This window comes from Zea mays, chromosome 6 (genome assembly GCF_902167145.1).
Source record: "Zea mays cultivar B73 chromosome 6, Zm-B73-REFERENCE-NAM-5.0, whole genome shotgun sequence".
In the NCBI taxonomy this organism is placed as follows: Eukaryota; Viridiplantae; Streptophyta; class Magnoliopsida; order Poales; family Poaceae; genus Zea; species Zea mays.
This window is the reverse complement of record NC_050101.1, coordinates 173,294,641-173,311,763: the sequence shown is the minus strand read 5'-3', so window position 1 is coordinate 173,311,763 and position 17,123 is coordinate 173,294,641. Positions and strand designations below refer to the sequence as shown.

The 17,123-nt window shown below is 44.4% G+C and overlaps 2 protein-coding genes across 4 annotated transcripts; one reads left to right on the top strand and one right to left on the bottom strand.

Annotated features, from left to right (window-relative positions):
- The first annotated feature begins 943 nt into the window (after positions 1–943).
- Positions 944–2,703, top strand: LOC100279454 (uncharacterized). Its single transcript, NM_001152459.1, has one exon. It carries the CDS (start codon positions 1,044–1,046, stop codon positions 2,502–2,504), a length of 1,461 nt encoding a protein of 486 aa, NP_001145931.1. The 5' UTR covers positions 944–1,043; the 3' UTR covers positions 2,505–2,703.
- Positions 2,704–7,503: 4,800 nt separating this feature from the next.
- LOC100281518 (phosphoribosylamine--glycine ligase) lies at positions 7,504–12,274 on the bottom strand. Of its 3 annotated transcripts, none has more exons than XM_020538937.3 (5): positions 11,438–12,274; positions 10,974–11,347; positions 9,963–10,493; positions 7,804–8,263; positions 7,528–7,723 (listed from the first exon to the last, which is right to left on the bottom strand). In XM_020538937.3, exons 1-4 carry the CDS (start codon positions 11,682–11,684, stop codon positions 7,853–7,855), a joined length of 1,563 nt encoding a protein of 520 aa, XP_020394526.1. In that variant the 5' UTR covers positions 11,685–12,274; the 3' UTR covers positions 7,528–7,723; positions 7,804–7,852. The 3 variants fall into 3 exon arrangements, with proteins under 3 accessions (NP_001147908.2, XP_020394526.1, XP_020394527.1); XM_020538938.3 differs by having other exon boundaries at positions 7,530–7,726; NM_001154436.2 differs by having other exon boundaries at positions 7,504–8,263; positions 11,438–12,164.
- Positions 12,275–17,123: the final 4,849 nt, after the last annotated feature.

The following is a 17,123-nucleotide window of genomic DNA, read 5'->3' as shown; positions in this document are numbered from 1 at the left end:
ACGTGGCTGGTGAGCTACTCGATCAAATTCGCCGGACCGAGCCCATGTGTATCCGGCACGGCGTCAGGCTGGACTGGACTGGACAAGCGCCCATCTTGTAGAAGCCTCGGCACGACCAAAACCCTGGGTTGATTTCTGTCGATTGCCAACCCCCCTCGCTAACTTCAGCTGCCATTGCCGTTGCAAACCGCATCTTAGTCCTAGATTTCAGTCGTTTGAATGAAATATATGAAGTTTGAATGAAAGTAGACAGAGAAAAAAGAACAAGCATGGCACGAAGATATGCGAGGGCTTTGATTCAGCTTTTTTATGATCAGTTTTTTTTCTGACTATAGAAAGAATCTATATCGTGGAGATTAGATGTGGAAGAAGATAAAGTGGTCTAAAAGGTTTAATATATAGAAAACGATGGATTTCTACTATCATGACGACTCGATCGATTCTGTGTTCATATTAATTTTGAACAATTTTTATTAAAATAATTGTTATAAAAATAGGCTGAAAAGTTTAAGCGTTTGACATCTTTTGATTGCTACAAGCTAAAAAACCAAACAGACAGGTACGTGGGCCAGTCTGTGGGCACCCTACAGGGCAGTTTTCCTTTTTTTTTCGAGCTTCACTGTTACTAGTACTACTAGTATCACTATACTGTGGTCTGTGCCGACGAGCGATGTCTATACTGTCTACTCTGCACGAGGCCGCGTGGCAGTTGCGGAGAGGGCAGATGTCATGAAGAAAGGCATGGGCGTCAGCTGGCTCTCTCTGCCTGCAATCCCGGCGGGTCGGCTCGCGCGGGCACGAGGGGCGGCACTTGGATTCCCACGTTTTCCACCCACCAAGTCAGCACCAGAGCATCCGCTCCTCCGCGGCGCGCCGCGTGCTCCCCGCAGCCCCAGCCACCATTTAACGCCGGGTCACCAGACGCCAATCCAATCCCCCTGCACCAGACGCCAATCCCGATCACCGCCGCCCAACCTCACCTCCCCTCCGTCCCCCGAGCCACCTCTGTAACCCTGTTCGGTGCCTCTCACTCCGGCTGCCAGATGGACAGCGCCGACGCGGCGACGGCGCTGGGCGCGTGGATCCGGGGCTACTTCACGCCGGCCACGTTCTTCCTCGTCGTCAACCTCGTCATCGGCACCATCGCGCTCACCTCCCGCGCCACCAAGCAGCGCCGCCGCAGGGAGAACTACTACCACGACGACGGCAACGGCCACCAGGAAACGCTGCACCCGCAGATGGAGCAGCCGGGGTACGGCCACTACTACCACCCGGACCCCACGCTGTACGCGGCGCCGCCTCCGCCCGCGCCGCTCGCGCGCACGTCCTCTGTCCTCGACCGCCTCAGGTCGCTCGGCCTGTACCGCTTCCGCTCCGGGGACTTCCCGCCCGAGTACGGCGCCACGCCGCCGAACCACGCGCAGGATGTGCCCGCTCCGGTGGAGGAGGAAGAGACGATCGCGTCGGCGCACTACGCAAGGAGCCGGTCCGAGCCGGCGCCTGCTGCGCGGGAGGGTGAGAGGAGGCCGGCGCCGCCCAGGGTAAAGAAGTCGGGCTCGGAGGTGAGGAAGTCGCAGGTGTCGCGGGCGGCGCCCAGGATCGTCCAGGCGGTCACCGAGGACGACGTCTCCGTCGAGGAAGCCGAAGGCGGCGGTTTCAGGCGGAGGCCGTCGCCACCCCAGCAAGAGTACCACTACCGGCAAGAATACGTCACTCCGCCGCCGCCGGCACCCGCCCCGCTGCAGCGCACGTCGTCCGTGCTGGACAGGCTCCGCTCGCTGGGCCTCTACGGCTTCCTCGCTCCCGACGAACCCGCCGCCGCCGCGTCAGTTCCAGCGAGCGACGGCTTCGCCACCCCGGCGGACGAGAAGAGGCACGCGCACACGCACTACGACATCGGCCGGTCCGAGCCGGCACGGGAGCAGCAGGACAAGAAGGAGAAGACGCAGGGGGGCAACTCAACAAGGGCCAAGTCGAGCTCGGGGGCTAGGAAGACGCCCGCTCAGAGGCAGGCGGAGGCCGGCGCCGAGTGCGTGGACGCGAGGGCGGAGGCATTCATCGACAGCTTCAGGCAGCAGCAGCAGGTGCACCACTACCAGGAGGAGGAATACGTCCCGCCTCCGGCGCCCGCGCCGCCGCTGTCGCGCACGTCGTCCGTCCTGGACCGCCTCCGCTCCTTCGGCCTGTACCGCTTCCGCTCCGGCGACCTCGGCCCCGACCTTCCCTCCGCCACCGCCGCCACGGAGACGGACAAGGAGAAGCAGCAGGCGGCGCACTACGGGCGGAGCCGGTCGGAGCCGGCGCGGGAGCAGGGCAAGAAGCAGGACACGAGGATGAACAAGTCGAGCTCGAGCGGCGTCGTGGCGGAGGCGGACGCGCATCAGTGCGTGAACGCGCGCGCGGACGACTTCATCAACAAGTTCAGGCAGCAGCTACAGCTGCAGCGACTGAACTCGCTGCTCAACTACAAGGAGATGCTCAACCGCGGCGGTGACAAGCAGTAGCCGGAGCGTGCAAGGCGGAGGGAGAAGGGTAGCTAGCTGTAGGATCCAATCCAAAACCATACTGAAAAAAAAATCGATCTTTGGTCCATCAACCACTAGACCTCGAGTGTGGATTATGCAGTGTTGTTCTTATTAGCATCGTTATGTAAGAATCGCTATTTTTTCAGCTTGTTAATTTCAATTGGTTTGTGTTGCTGGCATCCTGCTGTGCTATGGTTCATCATTCATAGTACGTTCGTCACCGCAAAGGTACAAGGCGTAAGCCTAAGACGTTAATGAGCGGACAGTGATGTTAATTGGAATGGCGTTTGTGGTTCGGACGTCAGAGTCCGTCCCTCTGCCTCCAGATCTTTCCTGCTTCTGGCCCTGACCGTTGATCTTGACCTCATGAATGAACTAAAAATTTGGTACTGTGAGCGTTCTCGTCTTCTCCGATCGCAGGATGGCCCATGCAAACGACGGTGCCTTCTTGCCGTTTTTATTTTATTTTAGCCTTTTTTCTAAAAAAATGTGTTTAGACGACTAGTACAACTAAGATATTTTTTAGAGCAGTGCTATACGTACAACCGGGTTGTACGACTCTCATTCGACCAGGGTGTGCAACGATAAAGAAATACTAGTTGGTCCACGTGGGTTACGTTGGTCGTCAATTAACAAAATCGATTATAAAAAATGATTAAGTCTATTTCTCTTTCAAGATGGTCAAATAGGTTGTGTCTAGCGAGCCGGTCCGAGGCACAACCCATTTTTAGTGTCTGAGCCAACCCGGCACGTGCGTCGTGCGGTGCTTAGGCCGTAGCCTCAGCTCGTAGTCCTGGCCCGACCCGACACAATTATTTTTTTTTATTTTATAAAAAATCATATATACATATGTACAATTTATATTCAATATTATAAACACGTGAGCATAATGTTTCTGCTGTTTAGACAACTTTGTCTAGTGTTTTTTCACCCTTCTTCCATCAGGGTGCGGGTTCAAAGTTCAAAGCCCAACTTCTACAGTGATTTTTAACATTTTACGCTAAGCTGATTTAGAAGAAATATAGAAACTTTTTTTGTAAAAAGATGATCGTTGAAACTAGTGCTTTAAGTATAGTAGAGAATTAGCTTCTACATTAACCATAGTAGTATGCATGGGTTGGATATATACAATTTTTAATTTTTAGACCCGTAGGAGCCGGCACTACATCCGTTCACAAATATATGACACCGTTGATTTTTTTAAAAAAAACTTTAATCACTCGTATTATTCAAAATATTTTTCAAAAATGTAAAATTTTAAAGCAAGCACAAACTACCTTAAGTAATAAAATAAATCACAAAAAAGTAAATGATAACTCGTTTTTTAATAAGACGAATGGTTATAGTTTTTTTTAAAAGTTAATGTTGTCATATATTCATGAACGGATGGAGTATGACCTATAGCATCCAGTTATAGGTCTTAGGGCTTGTTTGGATATAGAGGAATAGAATCTCCTTCAATTCCCTTCTATCCAAACAAGCCCTTAGAGTTCTAGGCCATAGCGTCATTATATATCACCACATAAATAACATGACAACAATTTAGTACCATAACCTATGGCGCCATGGTCCACCATCCCTTTTCCCAGCACGTACACTCTCATTCGTATCATCGTATGGTTTACATTTGTTTTTCATCTTTATTAGTGTCTCCCTTCTTGTTCCTTTTAACCTTCTTTTGTTTTGTTGATTCAACATTGGAAACTTGGATTTGATCTATAAATCCTCAAAATCAAGGTATCCTTCCTCTTCTCAATTTACATATGTTGATTTCATCTATATTAGGTGTATTTTTTGCAAGCCTGGTTTTCTAGGTAGATAATGGTATCATACTCTCATGCTTATTAGTTAGGATTCATTGTCTAGAGTTAAGATATCTGGAGAGAACAAGATCCATGACATTTTGACTAGAAACTTGATAGAGAAGATAACTGGGGGCGGTTCAAGAGGGGCCATCCCAAAATCCCGCTTGTACATGAAGAAGACCTGGAGACTATCTACGAAGTTATTTGACTGTGAGCTTGACTCTTGTGAGATCATCCTTACAAGGGGCTCTAATGATGGTTATCAGAAAGTATTTATGCTTCTTTATACTTGGTAAAAATATCGGCATCATCATACAGGAGTATGTATCTTTATCGCTCTTTAGCTTCCTTGTTTATATTAAGTACCTTGTTTGTGTGTTTTATGTTCATATCGTAGTTGTTAGGCTAGTTATAGGTTTAGGACCTAGGTTGCATAACTTAGTATAGTAAATATAGCAACACACTTAGTCAAAATCATAGTTGCACATGTAGATAATTTATCTAGATATGTTTGATTAGGGTGGAAATTAGAGGTCATACTTTTGCTACCTAGTTCATCTATGTCTTAAGTGTCATGGTCGCTATAATCATCAAATCAATGGCTCTTGCAAGCCCTTAAGCCTCCTCATCCATAATTTGGGCATCCACACTATTAGAAGCCTTGTTGACAATGCATGTTGGAGCAATGGGTGGACAACCAGAATTATTAGGATGTCTACTAGATCACAAGCACAACAACGGTATGATTTAGACAAATGAATATATTCAAGGTCAAAACCTGTAAACTCAAATGTTATTATGACACTTACTTGAATGAGGGGCCGCCACGACATCATTTGTGTGACACTCAACTTCAACAGAACGAGAAACTCCAACCACGACCTCACATGATTTTGCCACTGATCCTCGGAGGCAATTGAGAACATGTGTCTTATAATAAAGTTTCGAATCTTGTGGAGTACCCCCTCAACTATGATATCATCCTCATTTGCATCACAAAGTAGCTCTTCCCTGCGTCTAGCAACCAATTCAATAAACAACGACCGATCACTAAATAACACATACTTGCTTTGCATGATTGCATCCCAACAAATAAAAAGTTTGTACAATCATCTATGTCTACACTACCTCCATGGTATAAGATTACTATATTGTCCATCTATTTTATACAGAAAATTAGTACCTTTAAACGGTTTTTGATACAAACAACTAAATGTAAACTAAATACTATTGAATTACTAACTAACTAAAATTTATCTAATTAACTAAGTACCTAACATCTAACTGATTGATAACTAAAACCTAACTACATATGGCGCCAAGTTACTAAAACTTAATAACTAAATTACTAAACAATAATTACATATATAACTAACTACTGCTAACTAGTTATTAGCATAATTTATAACTATACAACAAACTAAGTTACTAACTACATCACTAACAAATTAATGAATAAATTTCAATGTTTGAAGTAGACGTCGTGCTTAGGGATGGAGGGCGAGTGTCAAGGCTACCGATAAAGGGTGACCACGCGAATAGGTAGGGATGAAGTCAGAAAATTTTTCAGGAGGGGCTGAATTAAACTGATACACTGTATGAGACTATTTCTACTATATCGTGTGCATCTTAAATTTTAGCAAGGGGCCAGTGGGGCTCCATGGACTCGAAAGCGGTAGAAGGGCTGGAGCCCCACCTGCCCCACCGCTAGCTCTGTCCCTGCGAATAGGGTTAGCCAACGGGTGGGGTAGGGGACGCCTTGTGAGGGCGGCTACGCGGCCAGGGGCAGGCGACAACAGAGTGAGGCTAGCAGGCTAGGGGTGGGCGCAGGGGCAGAGTTGGTTTAGCGTAAGTGTTGCATGACAGCCAAGGCCGAAGAAGAAAGGTCACGATAATGAAATGTCTTGGGGAAAGAGAGCGTGAACGGAGTGAGAGACGTCATATGAGTGAAAGGAGATGCCAAAGTCGAGGAGTCAAATCTCGATGTCCTGATTTATAGTGCCGAGATGTGTAACCTTAGTGTCGCACCGCTCTAGGTCATGGCGTTGATTCTAGAGTCAAAATAGTCTTAGTTTCAACAAAAAAATTAAACATGGTTTTTTTAAAAAAAACAGAAGTTCTCAAGAGGAGAACGTTATGTGAACTGAGGGAAATTGGCTCTTTTCCATTTTGTCTTGTGGCGTGTGGGTGCATATTGACAATAAGACAGAAGAAAGTGAGGTTATATGGGACGCCTCGATAAATATTAGATCCACGGCGGACTTGTTTTATGATAAATTTAGATAAATGGTAGATTCAGATCTACTTTTTACCGACAAAACTCTTTCAAAACATCCTTAAGACTGATACTCTATTTGTTCCCATTTATAATTCGTTTAACTTTTTTCCCCTAAATTTGATCTACTCGTTTTATTCAAAATATTTTATAATTATTATCAATCTTTACAGTAATAGCGTTTAGCGTATGTTCGCCGAATCGCCGTCCCTCCAACTACCCCGCTGACGACTGACCCTCCATGTTCAGGCTACTGCCTACTGCCAGTACCATTCAGGCCACGGATTAGCAGTGCCCGCTGCGCTGAATTCAATTCAGCGGCAGAATCAGCCGACTGCTCCACTCTGCTCCAGTGGACGCGTCGCCATCAACAGCCTACTGTGCACAGTGAGCAACCGCGAGCAGGGATCGGGTCACCGGCTAGCACCCCAGCAAGTGCAAAGCCGCCGGCCATGGATCCAGACGCAATCCTCGCCCAGAAACCGCCACCGGCTGATCGGCGACGTGACGAGCCTGTCCCGCGGTCCCGGTCAGTTCCGTTTTTCACTTGTCTCCTGCTCCTGCCGACCTCAGCTCACACCTCTCCTGAAAACCAAGGGTTTTCGTTCCAGCCGTTGCCGCGACCGCGACCACCGGTGGCTTAGCTTGCAGCCTTGCACTGTACGCTGGATGCCTGGACCGCTGGACGTGAGCGAGCGAGACCGAGCCGAGACGGCTGCAGCCACCGAGGCGTAGACACGCGGGACGTCCGGTCGCCGGCCGTCGCTCTCCGAGGGTCGAGACGTCCGTCTCCTGTCTCTGCGAGCGGCCGAAGAACGGGAAAAAAAGAAGCGTCGGTCTGATAGATCAACATCTAGACATGCCCAGATAACATATAGCTTGGTGACTATACTATGGATAACCGGACGGGACAGGACAGGTCGATCACACTCTGAAGTGTTTGGTTTGAGATATCACAGTCATATAGGAGGTCCACTTATCCGAGAACTGAAAGACAAATGGTCAGAATTCAGATGGCGCTGCTTTCACGCTAGCGCTTGTCTAGACTCTGAACATAATCTCGGTTCAAACATCTACCAAATCATGCTGAAATCCGCAGGTGTTAAAATTTGAACAACCTGCTGTTCCACAACCAAAAAAAAATCAGTGAACGTTACACCGTTTCCCTTTTTATTACTTGCAAACACTACAAGCTCACCGTAGTTGTGGTAGTCTAGGAAAATCTCGTGGTCATGGGTAGCTGCTACCTATTTTGCCGCTTGCTTCTGCCTCAGTGCTCTCCAACCAATGTCGTGCCTGAAGAACCCTTCTGGCCACTCGACAGCGTCTACCGCACCATATGCTCTTGCCCTTGCTTCTTCAATGTCCTTGCCCTTGGCAGTGACACCAAGAACTCGCCCTCCAACGGCAACAAGGTTGCCGTCTCCATCTAGTGCTGTCCCAGCATGGAATATCTTGACAGCCGGAGACACCTGCTCAGCCTTGTCCACGTTTTTTATCACGGTCCCCTTTTTATAAGGGCCCGGGTATCCCTGGCTTGCCATCACAACCACCATTGCCATTTCGGGTGACCAGGTTAGTGAAACATTGCCTAACTCTCCCTGGCAAGCAGATAACAGAACTTGTGCCAAATCAGATTCTAATCGCATCATCAGAACCTATAATGACACAAAAAATAGATCAGTAGAGAAAAGGATAGTTGGAATACCATGAGAAAAATATTTCAGTCACAGGTCAAGCACACGATTTCAGCTAAATGATTCGTCTGAAATGTGTGTGGTGTACTTCGAAGATGTACTACTAGAAAGGCATAATGAAGATGCAGCAAAGGAAATTATCCATAAAGTTCAAGTTCAAACATATATTACAATGTAGTAACCCATTAGGATTTTTAGAACAGTAGTTTGAACTGATAGAGACCTATAATTTGGATTCATATTACTTAGGCGAACAGAACAGCTATGAACAACTCCAAGAAACAATCGTACGTTTTCTATTAGCAAAAGGGCTTCTAGCTTGAGTTGGTTGGGTGGCTTGAGTAGCACTCCTCAAATTTTTTTGGCTGGAGTTAAGAAAAACATGGGCAACGGTGCCGCTACGTATGGGTAGGACAGGAGTTCAGAGGTTTTCTTGACTGGCGAGAGAATGTTACATTCTATCTTAAGCGGAATGCCCAGAAGCCATCTTAACCCCACCCCCTCTCCACTTACAGTTTCTCATATTTAATTTTGATGTTGTACTACTTCTACTGGTCCTGCATGTTGAATGTTCCAGTAGCCTTATGGTTTGTTTTTATTCAAAAATAAGATTATGTTGATTTGTTTCTTTAATTTCAGAGAATAGTTCCTTAAGGTCCAGTTGTCCCATCTATAGGATGGCCTTGTATCTTCTCTCGTTAAGCAACAAATCTCTCTAAGTTTCTATTTTTCTAGTACCTCATGTGTTCCAGATCTTCTGGTGCGGCTGCTGAGTGTCAGCATGGTGACGCTGCTTGGGTTCAGGGACATCTAAAGTATGCCCATGACATTAATATATCCTTAGATATTACTGAATAAAATAAGCGGTCCAAGCTAGACATGTAAGACTGTCATTGGTAAAAAAGAAATGGAAATGATTTTTTTCTGCAGCAGATAGAGTAAAAAATTGGACATTCTGCACTGGTCAAGAAATGTGAGCTTCCAAATTTACAACCAAAGAAACTTTAATTTGTCTGATATTGATCAAACAGATAGTGAGGAATAGTATAATGGCTACCAGATGGTCCTAAATAGGCAGTTATATAGATCTTAAATAGGCGTGCATTGCAATTTTTCATTTCACTATACATCATATCTCCTTTTTCAGATTGTAATAATATATCTGATCACCTAGACTAATCCAATATGCTATTTTATGACACAGAAATGCACCATTCCACTTGCGTTACAGTAATCAAGTCTACTCAGCTCATCCACTGGAAGAGAAGAGAATGAAAATTTTTGGGCAAAAGTGCAGCACAAGCACAGACTTAGTTGGAAAGATATACATATCCTTTGCATTCTATTGTCTAACGAAAATACATTGATCATATTAACCAAAACCCAAATTGGAATTATAAATTTAGACATGTATAAACTATAATGCATCGTTCCGCTAATCTGAAAGTTTACTAAACAGTTGGATGTTTCTCTTCCAAAAGATCATGTTCTGAACTTTCTGTCTGTACTGAATTATTGATTGATGCATTCCGACACTCCGCTATACACTTATATTGTATGAAGCTTTTGTTCAGATCTTGTTTTTAAAATCAATTTTGTGGAATTTCTTGTTCGTTCCTCTACAAAAATGAATACTGGATACTGGAGATGGGTAACTAACCTGGCATTCTGGGTCACCAAATCTTACATTGTACTCAATAAGCTTAGGCAGCCCAGACTTCTTCTCGATCATAAGCCCAGCATATAATACACCAACAAACTTGCAACCTTCGGTTGACATTCCTTTAACAGTAGGGATAATTATACTTTCCATTACAGTGCGTTTGAGCTCATCTGTCACTATTGGAGCAGGGGAGTATGCACCCATACCACCGGTATTTGGGCCAACATCACCATCACCAACTCTTTTGTGATCCTGTGCTGATTCAAGAGGTAAAGCATTTGTGCCATCTACCAATGCAAAGAAAGAGGCTTCTTCACCCTCTAGAAATTCTTCGATGATAACCAGTGAACCAGCAGAACCGAATGAGCCTTCAACCAACATAGAATCTATGGCTTCGAACGCCTCATCCAAAGTCATTGCGACAACCACACCCTTTCCAGCAGCCAGTCCATCAGCTTTAACAACGATAGGGGCTCCTTCATTTTTAACATATTTTTTAGCTTCCACAGCGTCCGTGAATGTGCGATACTGTACTAGAGAGAAATAAGTTCTCATATTAGAAGGCTTTGAATGGCTAACATCTGACATTATCAATACTTACAAGTTACAAATGAATGAGCTGTGTTTTTACCTTTTTTGTATACTGACCTTACATTCTCTCTTTTCGAGAGGAACACAATGACTTCAATTTAAACACATGCTAGGGAATTTTTAGAATTACAAATAGTTATTTAATATAGTTCAGCCATAAAACCAGAGATGACATGAAAAATCATAGTTAACTATTTACAATGTTTGTGACTATCAATATGAGATTAGTACAACGTGAGCAGGCTAAAACTTGTGTCAAAACAAAGGACACATCTATATGAATACCTAAAACAGTAAATTGTTTGGTTCGAATCTTAACCTGCAGATGTCATCACCTATATACAGGCATTTACGTAAACATAATCCTATAGTCATGCCAAGAGTAACTTATCCCATAAATGAAAAGGAAGTAAGTACCTTGGCTGTAGGGATGTTGTACTTATCACACAACTTCTTCATGAAGTCCTTTGATCCTTCTAATGCTGCAGCCTCTGATGAAGGGCCAAAGGTTGGTATCCCAACTTTGACAAGGTCATTCACAAGACCCGCGACAAGAGGGGCTTCAGGACCCACTACAACCATTCCCACTTCCCTCTTGCGGCAGAACGAGATAACATCATCGCTACTGGAGATGTCCAAATCTGAAATACATGTTGCATCCCCGGACTGAGCAATACCAGCATTACCAGGGGCACATAGAACTGCAGCACATGATGGGGAACGGTTCAAGGCATAACAAAGAGCATGCTCCCTGCCTCCACCACCAATGACCAGTACAGTTATCCTCTCATCTGAGAAACGACAACAAACAGGTGGCTTGATTTGCATTACATTAAAACGTTTCATTTTCGAAAAACAAAATAAATCAGTATCTTAGGTACCGGAAGCAGTGGCTGCATCAGTTGCTGAAGCTTTTGAGTGCCACGTTGCTGAAGCCTTAACAATCAAGTGATGATGGGAGGCGACATGCCGCATTGTGAAGGATGAGCAGTTACTGCTCCACCACTGAATAACGGGGTAAGACACCGAAGACTTGCCATTGCACGACTTGCTACTAGCGAACACATCCGAGCTGCGCCTTGCAGCAAGCATGAGAGGACCTCTGATACTGTAAGCAGCACACGTCATGGCCAATGGCAAACCCAGTGTAGTCCTAGCCAATTTCTATAATGCGCAATTCGGTATGATACAGGGTTCCAAAAGCCGGCACTAAGCGCACGCTTCAGCGCTAAGAGGACGGGTAACGCTTCGCTTTGGGCATGCGCGACCACCTTGGTGGAGCAGCATCTGCTGGCTCTCGCTGCCCTCAGGCCGCGCGCGGCTCAGATGCCGGGGCCTGGCGGCGTTGACGATCCACCGAAGGCGGGAGGAGAGAGAGAGGCACGCACGCAGGGTCACCAGCCGGTGTGCGGAGGACCGGAGGCGAAGGCGCGAGGCGGCTGGCGAGAGGGGGAGGGGAAACCGCTGACTCCGTCGTTGAGATCCCAAGCCTGAGCGCCGCCGCCGTCGCCTGCGTGCCGAGAGCGGAAAATGGAGCGCCGGTGCTGCGAAGACGACGAAGATGGGAGATGAAGAAACGGCGGCGGTTGTGCTTTCGGTGGATCAGTGAAAAAAGGTTGGGTAAAGAAACGTGTGGTGTGGGTCTGGTGGAACTTAAGTTTGGGCTCAATTAGTGGGTTTTTAGATGGGCCACCAAATAAAAGCCTATAATATATTTTTTTTCTTTCACATTATTTAGTGCATCCTAGATGCTTTAAATCCCATGTTGGCGGTGTTTTTGGTAGTGTTTGGTCCAGTTTTATTGTTGTTTGGTTATAAAGTAACTAAAACAGAGTGACTCCAATTAGGAAATATTCTCCTCAGATCCGTAACCAACCCACTCCAAAAAATTAATGCGACGGAGCCGCTCCGTTCCCAGACCGCTCGCACAGCTCGCCCTCCCATCCGTGCGCAGCAGCTCGCGGGCCTCCCTCTGCAACCAAACAAAAAACAGAGCCGCTTTGTTCCAGTTCACTCTGCAACTAAACAAAAAACAGAGCCGCTCCGTTCTAGCTTACCAAACACAGAACCGAACGGTTCCGTTCCTAGAATCAAAGACGGAATGGCTCCGTTCTACTTGGCTGCTCAACTAAACACTACCTAAGGAGGCTAGTAAAAATAATGATTAAAGATCATTTACAGCCCTACAAACTTCGCTAAAAAATAATAGAAATCTCTTCTCCCACCTCTAACTACTTGACACTTCTACTTACTTACACTCTCATCCCTCGTTTATTTGATCCAAGACTGGCATTGGCGCCCACCATATTTTGCACGTTAAAACTCCTGCGGGATACAAGATTTATGAGCGAAAGTCAAAAGATCAGAGGTATTTGGGAGTGAAGTTTTTCACGGTTTTGAAAAAAATTCAGTATTCTCAAATATTATAGTATTATATACATAATGATATTTGGCAAGCTAGCTAAAATCTCTGTTTTCAAAACTGAAGTATTACAAAAATTGTAGTTGTTTTAAGGTATTCCAAACTTAGGTCTGGATCTCAGCTTTCAAAATTGTAGTATTTTAAACTGTGGTATTATATTGACTAAAGTATGTTGTAGTATTTCAAATAATATAGTTTTCAAAAACTTTGTTCGCCAACGGGGCCTCACATTCTTAAAAAAATTTGCAACATGTTAATTTGGACTCCGTTCGCATTATCTTTTGCTTCATACAAGTTCGTACTACCTTTTGCTTCGACTACTACCTCGTGTCACACACGAATTTAAGGACAAACTCGGTTGCATCTCAAATGTGTATTATGATCAAGTCTCACACATACAATGACTAAGGATACATAAAGTGAAAAAGAAATGGCTTTAACAATTTTCTATAATTAATTTTGTTGATTGACGACTATCATAAATCTTATGGACTAACTAGTTTGTTTAGTTGATTAATTCTCAGGTTCATTTGTTCATCTATCTCAATTCTAAGCCGACTGTCCGGAATACCATAGATAATTTCGGACAGGAGAAGCGTTTGGAGAATTCACCTGTGTGCAGACCGTACGGACCCTTCCGGCGGACTGTGCATGACACCAAGGTGTGCTTCAGACAGAAACTATGCAAAACTCGCATTTACACACTACAGACAGTCCGAAGGAGAAGGGAACATCGTCCGGGATCAAGCTCGGACCGTCCGGTCTCAGGCGCGGACCATCCACCTATTGAAAACTAAAAAGACCTGAAGGTGACGGGTTTGATAAAATTCATTTTAGCGTCCTCGCGAGCCATCTACGGTGAACGGTCGGACTGTCCTCAACTGCTTTATTCAACCAAACTCACTTCAACTGCCAAACCAAATACACTAAAGGTTATTTTGAATTCGTTCATTTTAGAGAAATTAGAATCTACTTAATAGAATTAGGCTATTTGGTGGAGATTAATTTTATCACTTTCCAAAATTTAAATATTAGCCTATCTTGAATTTATATGGTAAAGGATGGAGATTAATTTTATATATCATTAGATTATGTTTCTACTTTGTAATTAATAACACACCCTTTGACTCGCTTCTTTATACTAAAAATTTAGCATATTAATATCTTCCACATTTGGCCAATAATATCACATATTTGTATAAATATATTACACGTACAATCATATTAGCTTAATTGATGTATGTCTACATTACGATTATTATAATCTAATTCTAAAAATCCAAACACAGACTAATTATTTCACATTCAAAAAATGCTCGACACTTTGGATAGATGTCCCGTACCAAAAGTAACTACTCTCTATATGTTTTAATGTTCGAATGCGCTTAGAGTCAAGAACAAACTAATTTGAGTAATTTCAAAATTGGACTAGGACATCATGTAATTATCTATATCATTATGTACTCTAACAGTTCAAACTTTGCAAGATATATTCAACCAAAACCAAATCGCTCCTATTCATAACATTCACTAATTCCAATAAGGAAATAGCACACAAATTAACACACCATCAAAACCAATGATTCGGATTACTGAACAACCCCCTCTCTCTTACTCAAATCTAATGGACAATATTATTTGAATCATCTCTCGTCCCTCATTTTCTCCTTATGTCGCCATCGCGACCGTCAACCCCTTCCCTTGTGTCACGACCGTCGACCCCTCCCTTCTCCGATATCATAGCGTTAACACAAGGTATATGCTAGTAAGGTGGTGTTTGGATTGAGGGGCTAATTTTTAATCTATGTCGCATCATATGTTTGGATGTTAATTATAATTATTAAATATAGCATAACTATAAAAAATTATACAAATGAGAACTAAACGACGAGACAGATTTATTAAAACTAATTGTTTTATGATTCATCCATGTGATGCTATGCCAATTATTTAGTAATTATGAATTTCTTAGACTTAATAAATTTGTCTCGCCATTTAGTCTTCATATATGAAACTAGTTTTATAATTAGACTATATTTAATACTCATTATTAGCATTTAAGTATTTGATGTGATATGTACTAACTTTAGTTGAGGTAAGCAAACACACCCTAGCCATATAAGAACCATGACTTCTATGCTATCTAATATCATAGAGTTTATTCTAGATAAGTCTATAATATTATAAAGCACTATTTTCGACGGTCGTTCTAGATAGATCATGGACGAGGCGCGTAAGTCTATTCTTGTCCTCCATAAGTAGGGGTGTAATCGGATCGGATACGAACGGGTATCACCGAAACCATACTTATTTTCATATTTTTTGTTCGGATATGAATTCGAACACGGGTAGCTTCTGATACAGATACAAATGTTTTCGGATGCAAATACAGATAGTCGAGTATCGAACGTGGAACTAATCGACCACGATTAGCGTTGATAACATATTTTTTGCCGTATACCATGTAAGACACCATTTCACACATACACGACTGTTGTAATCATTTAGCCACTCCTTGAATCCATTTTTTTAGGATTTTATGTAGACATATGTTGTGCCTCTGTAAAACTTCGAACCGTCGGATGCTCAGATAATATTCATACCGTTTATACCCCATCTACAAGTAGGCCATCACCAATAGATATGCCATGAAAACCACTCAAGCTTTAATAGTGGGTTGTTACCACATATGGACTTTAAGAAACCACCTAAGTCCACACACCACATTAAGTCATACGTAGCACATCGCTTTCACATAGCACCATCCCGCTAGGTAAAAGAGAACGAGCGACCGAGCAAGCTATAAAGGGGAGCTCGTTTTGAACTCATACACTTCTAAGGGGCTGTTCACTGCGGATTAAAGTCAGCTGTTTGGATTGCTGCACCTGCAATCCATAGAGACCAAACATTGTAGAAGCAGTACAAGTCGGTATGGATTAAAGCCAAGTGAATGTGTTGTAAGTTTTTTGGCTAAGGTAAAGTGTAATATTTATTTCTTGTGAGCCGTTATAACGCACATTCCATTCTACTAGTATAAAGCATCAGTTTCAACGACCGTACTATATCACACGAGAAGCACATACGTCTATTCTCCTTCCATACCATTGGACTGTTACCCATATATAGGACATGAATGTTGAATAATTAGACAAATTCCAAATTAAATTCCGAATATAAATCATGACCAAATCAGAAGAACTGAAATAAAAAGCCAAATCAGATAATGCACACTGATTAGACTTACTGATAGATGGCGCGCGCCAGAATCAGCAGGGTCGACGATGTCGAAGTAGCAGGGTCGACGAGGTCAGAAGATCACGAGCAGTCGCGTGAAGACGCTTCCCAAAAACCCTTATTCGCCCTCTCCCGGTGCAGGATCTAGAAGACGAAGGGTTCCGGAGACCTGCTCTCCTGATCGCAGATGCACCTCTGCGGTCGGGACGAAGAGAACTAAAAGGCGGCTCAGCTATGAAGAGAGGCGAAAGCGAAACTGAGATAATTTGGAGGCTGGCTGTCGGGCTCCTTATATAGGGCCGAGTCCGCGACCCCCGAGCTTATCCGCCCACGAAAATCTCGCAATCAGTTGAGATTTTATAGCGATCGGTTAGGATAAGCGTAACAACCAAGTAACCAAAAAATCAAACGGCAAAAGGAAGCCGCGCCCCCGCAAGGCGAGGGGCCGGATTTCGGCGGACCATTCACGCGCATGTCGTGCGCCCGCGCCCTTCGCCCCGCCCCGCCCAGGCGAGGCAAGCGAGCGCGCGCGCGTGTGGCTCTCCACACTCTCTCCTCTCATCCATGACTTGGTGAGTGAGTGTGGCTTCCATATTTAAGCTAGCACTACTGCAATAGAGCTAGAAATATGGTGCTATTGGTTCCACCTATTCCTTAGCCATCCACTTATATGGGCTTTTTGAGAGCACCTAGAGGGGGGGGGTGAATAGGTGATCCTGTAAAAGTTCAAAACTTAAGCCACAAAAACTTGTTAAGGGTTAGCATAAGTATGGCCAAGTGGCTAGAGAGAACTCAAAACACGATAACCACAAGAAAGCAATCACAGAGTTGACACGGTGGTTATCCCGTGGTTCGGCCAAGTACAAAACTTGCCTACTCCACGTTGTGGCGTCCCAACGGACGAGAGTTGC

What these genes read in the sequence shown, in the direction of transcription:
- LOC100279454 (NM_001152459.1), top strand. Translation starts at nt 1,044, where the DNA reads ATGGACAGCGCCGACGCGGCGACGGCGCTGGGCGCGTGGATCCGGGGC.
- LOC100281518 (XM_020538937.3), bottom strand. Translation starts at nt 11,684, where the DNA reads ATGACGTGTGCTGCTTACAGTATCAGAGGTCCTCTCATGCTTGCTGCA. An exon ending in TGATGCAGCCACTGCTTCCG is followed by an intron (nt 11,348 to 11,437) that starts GTACCTAAGATA and finishes GTCGTTTCTCAG; the next exon opens with ATGAGAGGATAACTGTACTG. An exon ending in TTGGTGACCCAGAATGCCAG is followed by an intron (nt 8,264 to 9,962) that starts GTTAGTTACCCA and finishes GTGTCATTATAG; the next exon opens with GTTCTGATGATGCGATTAGA.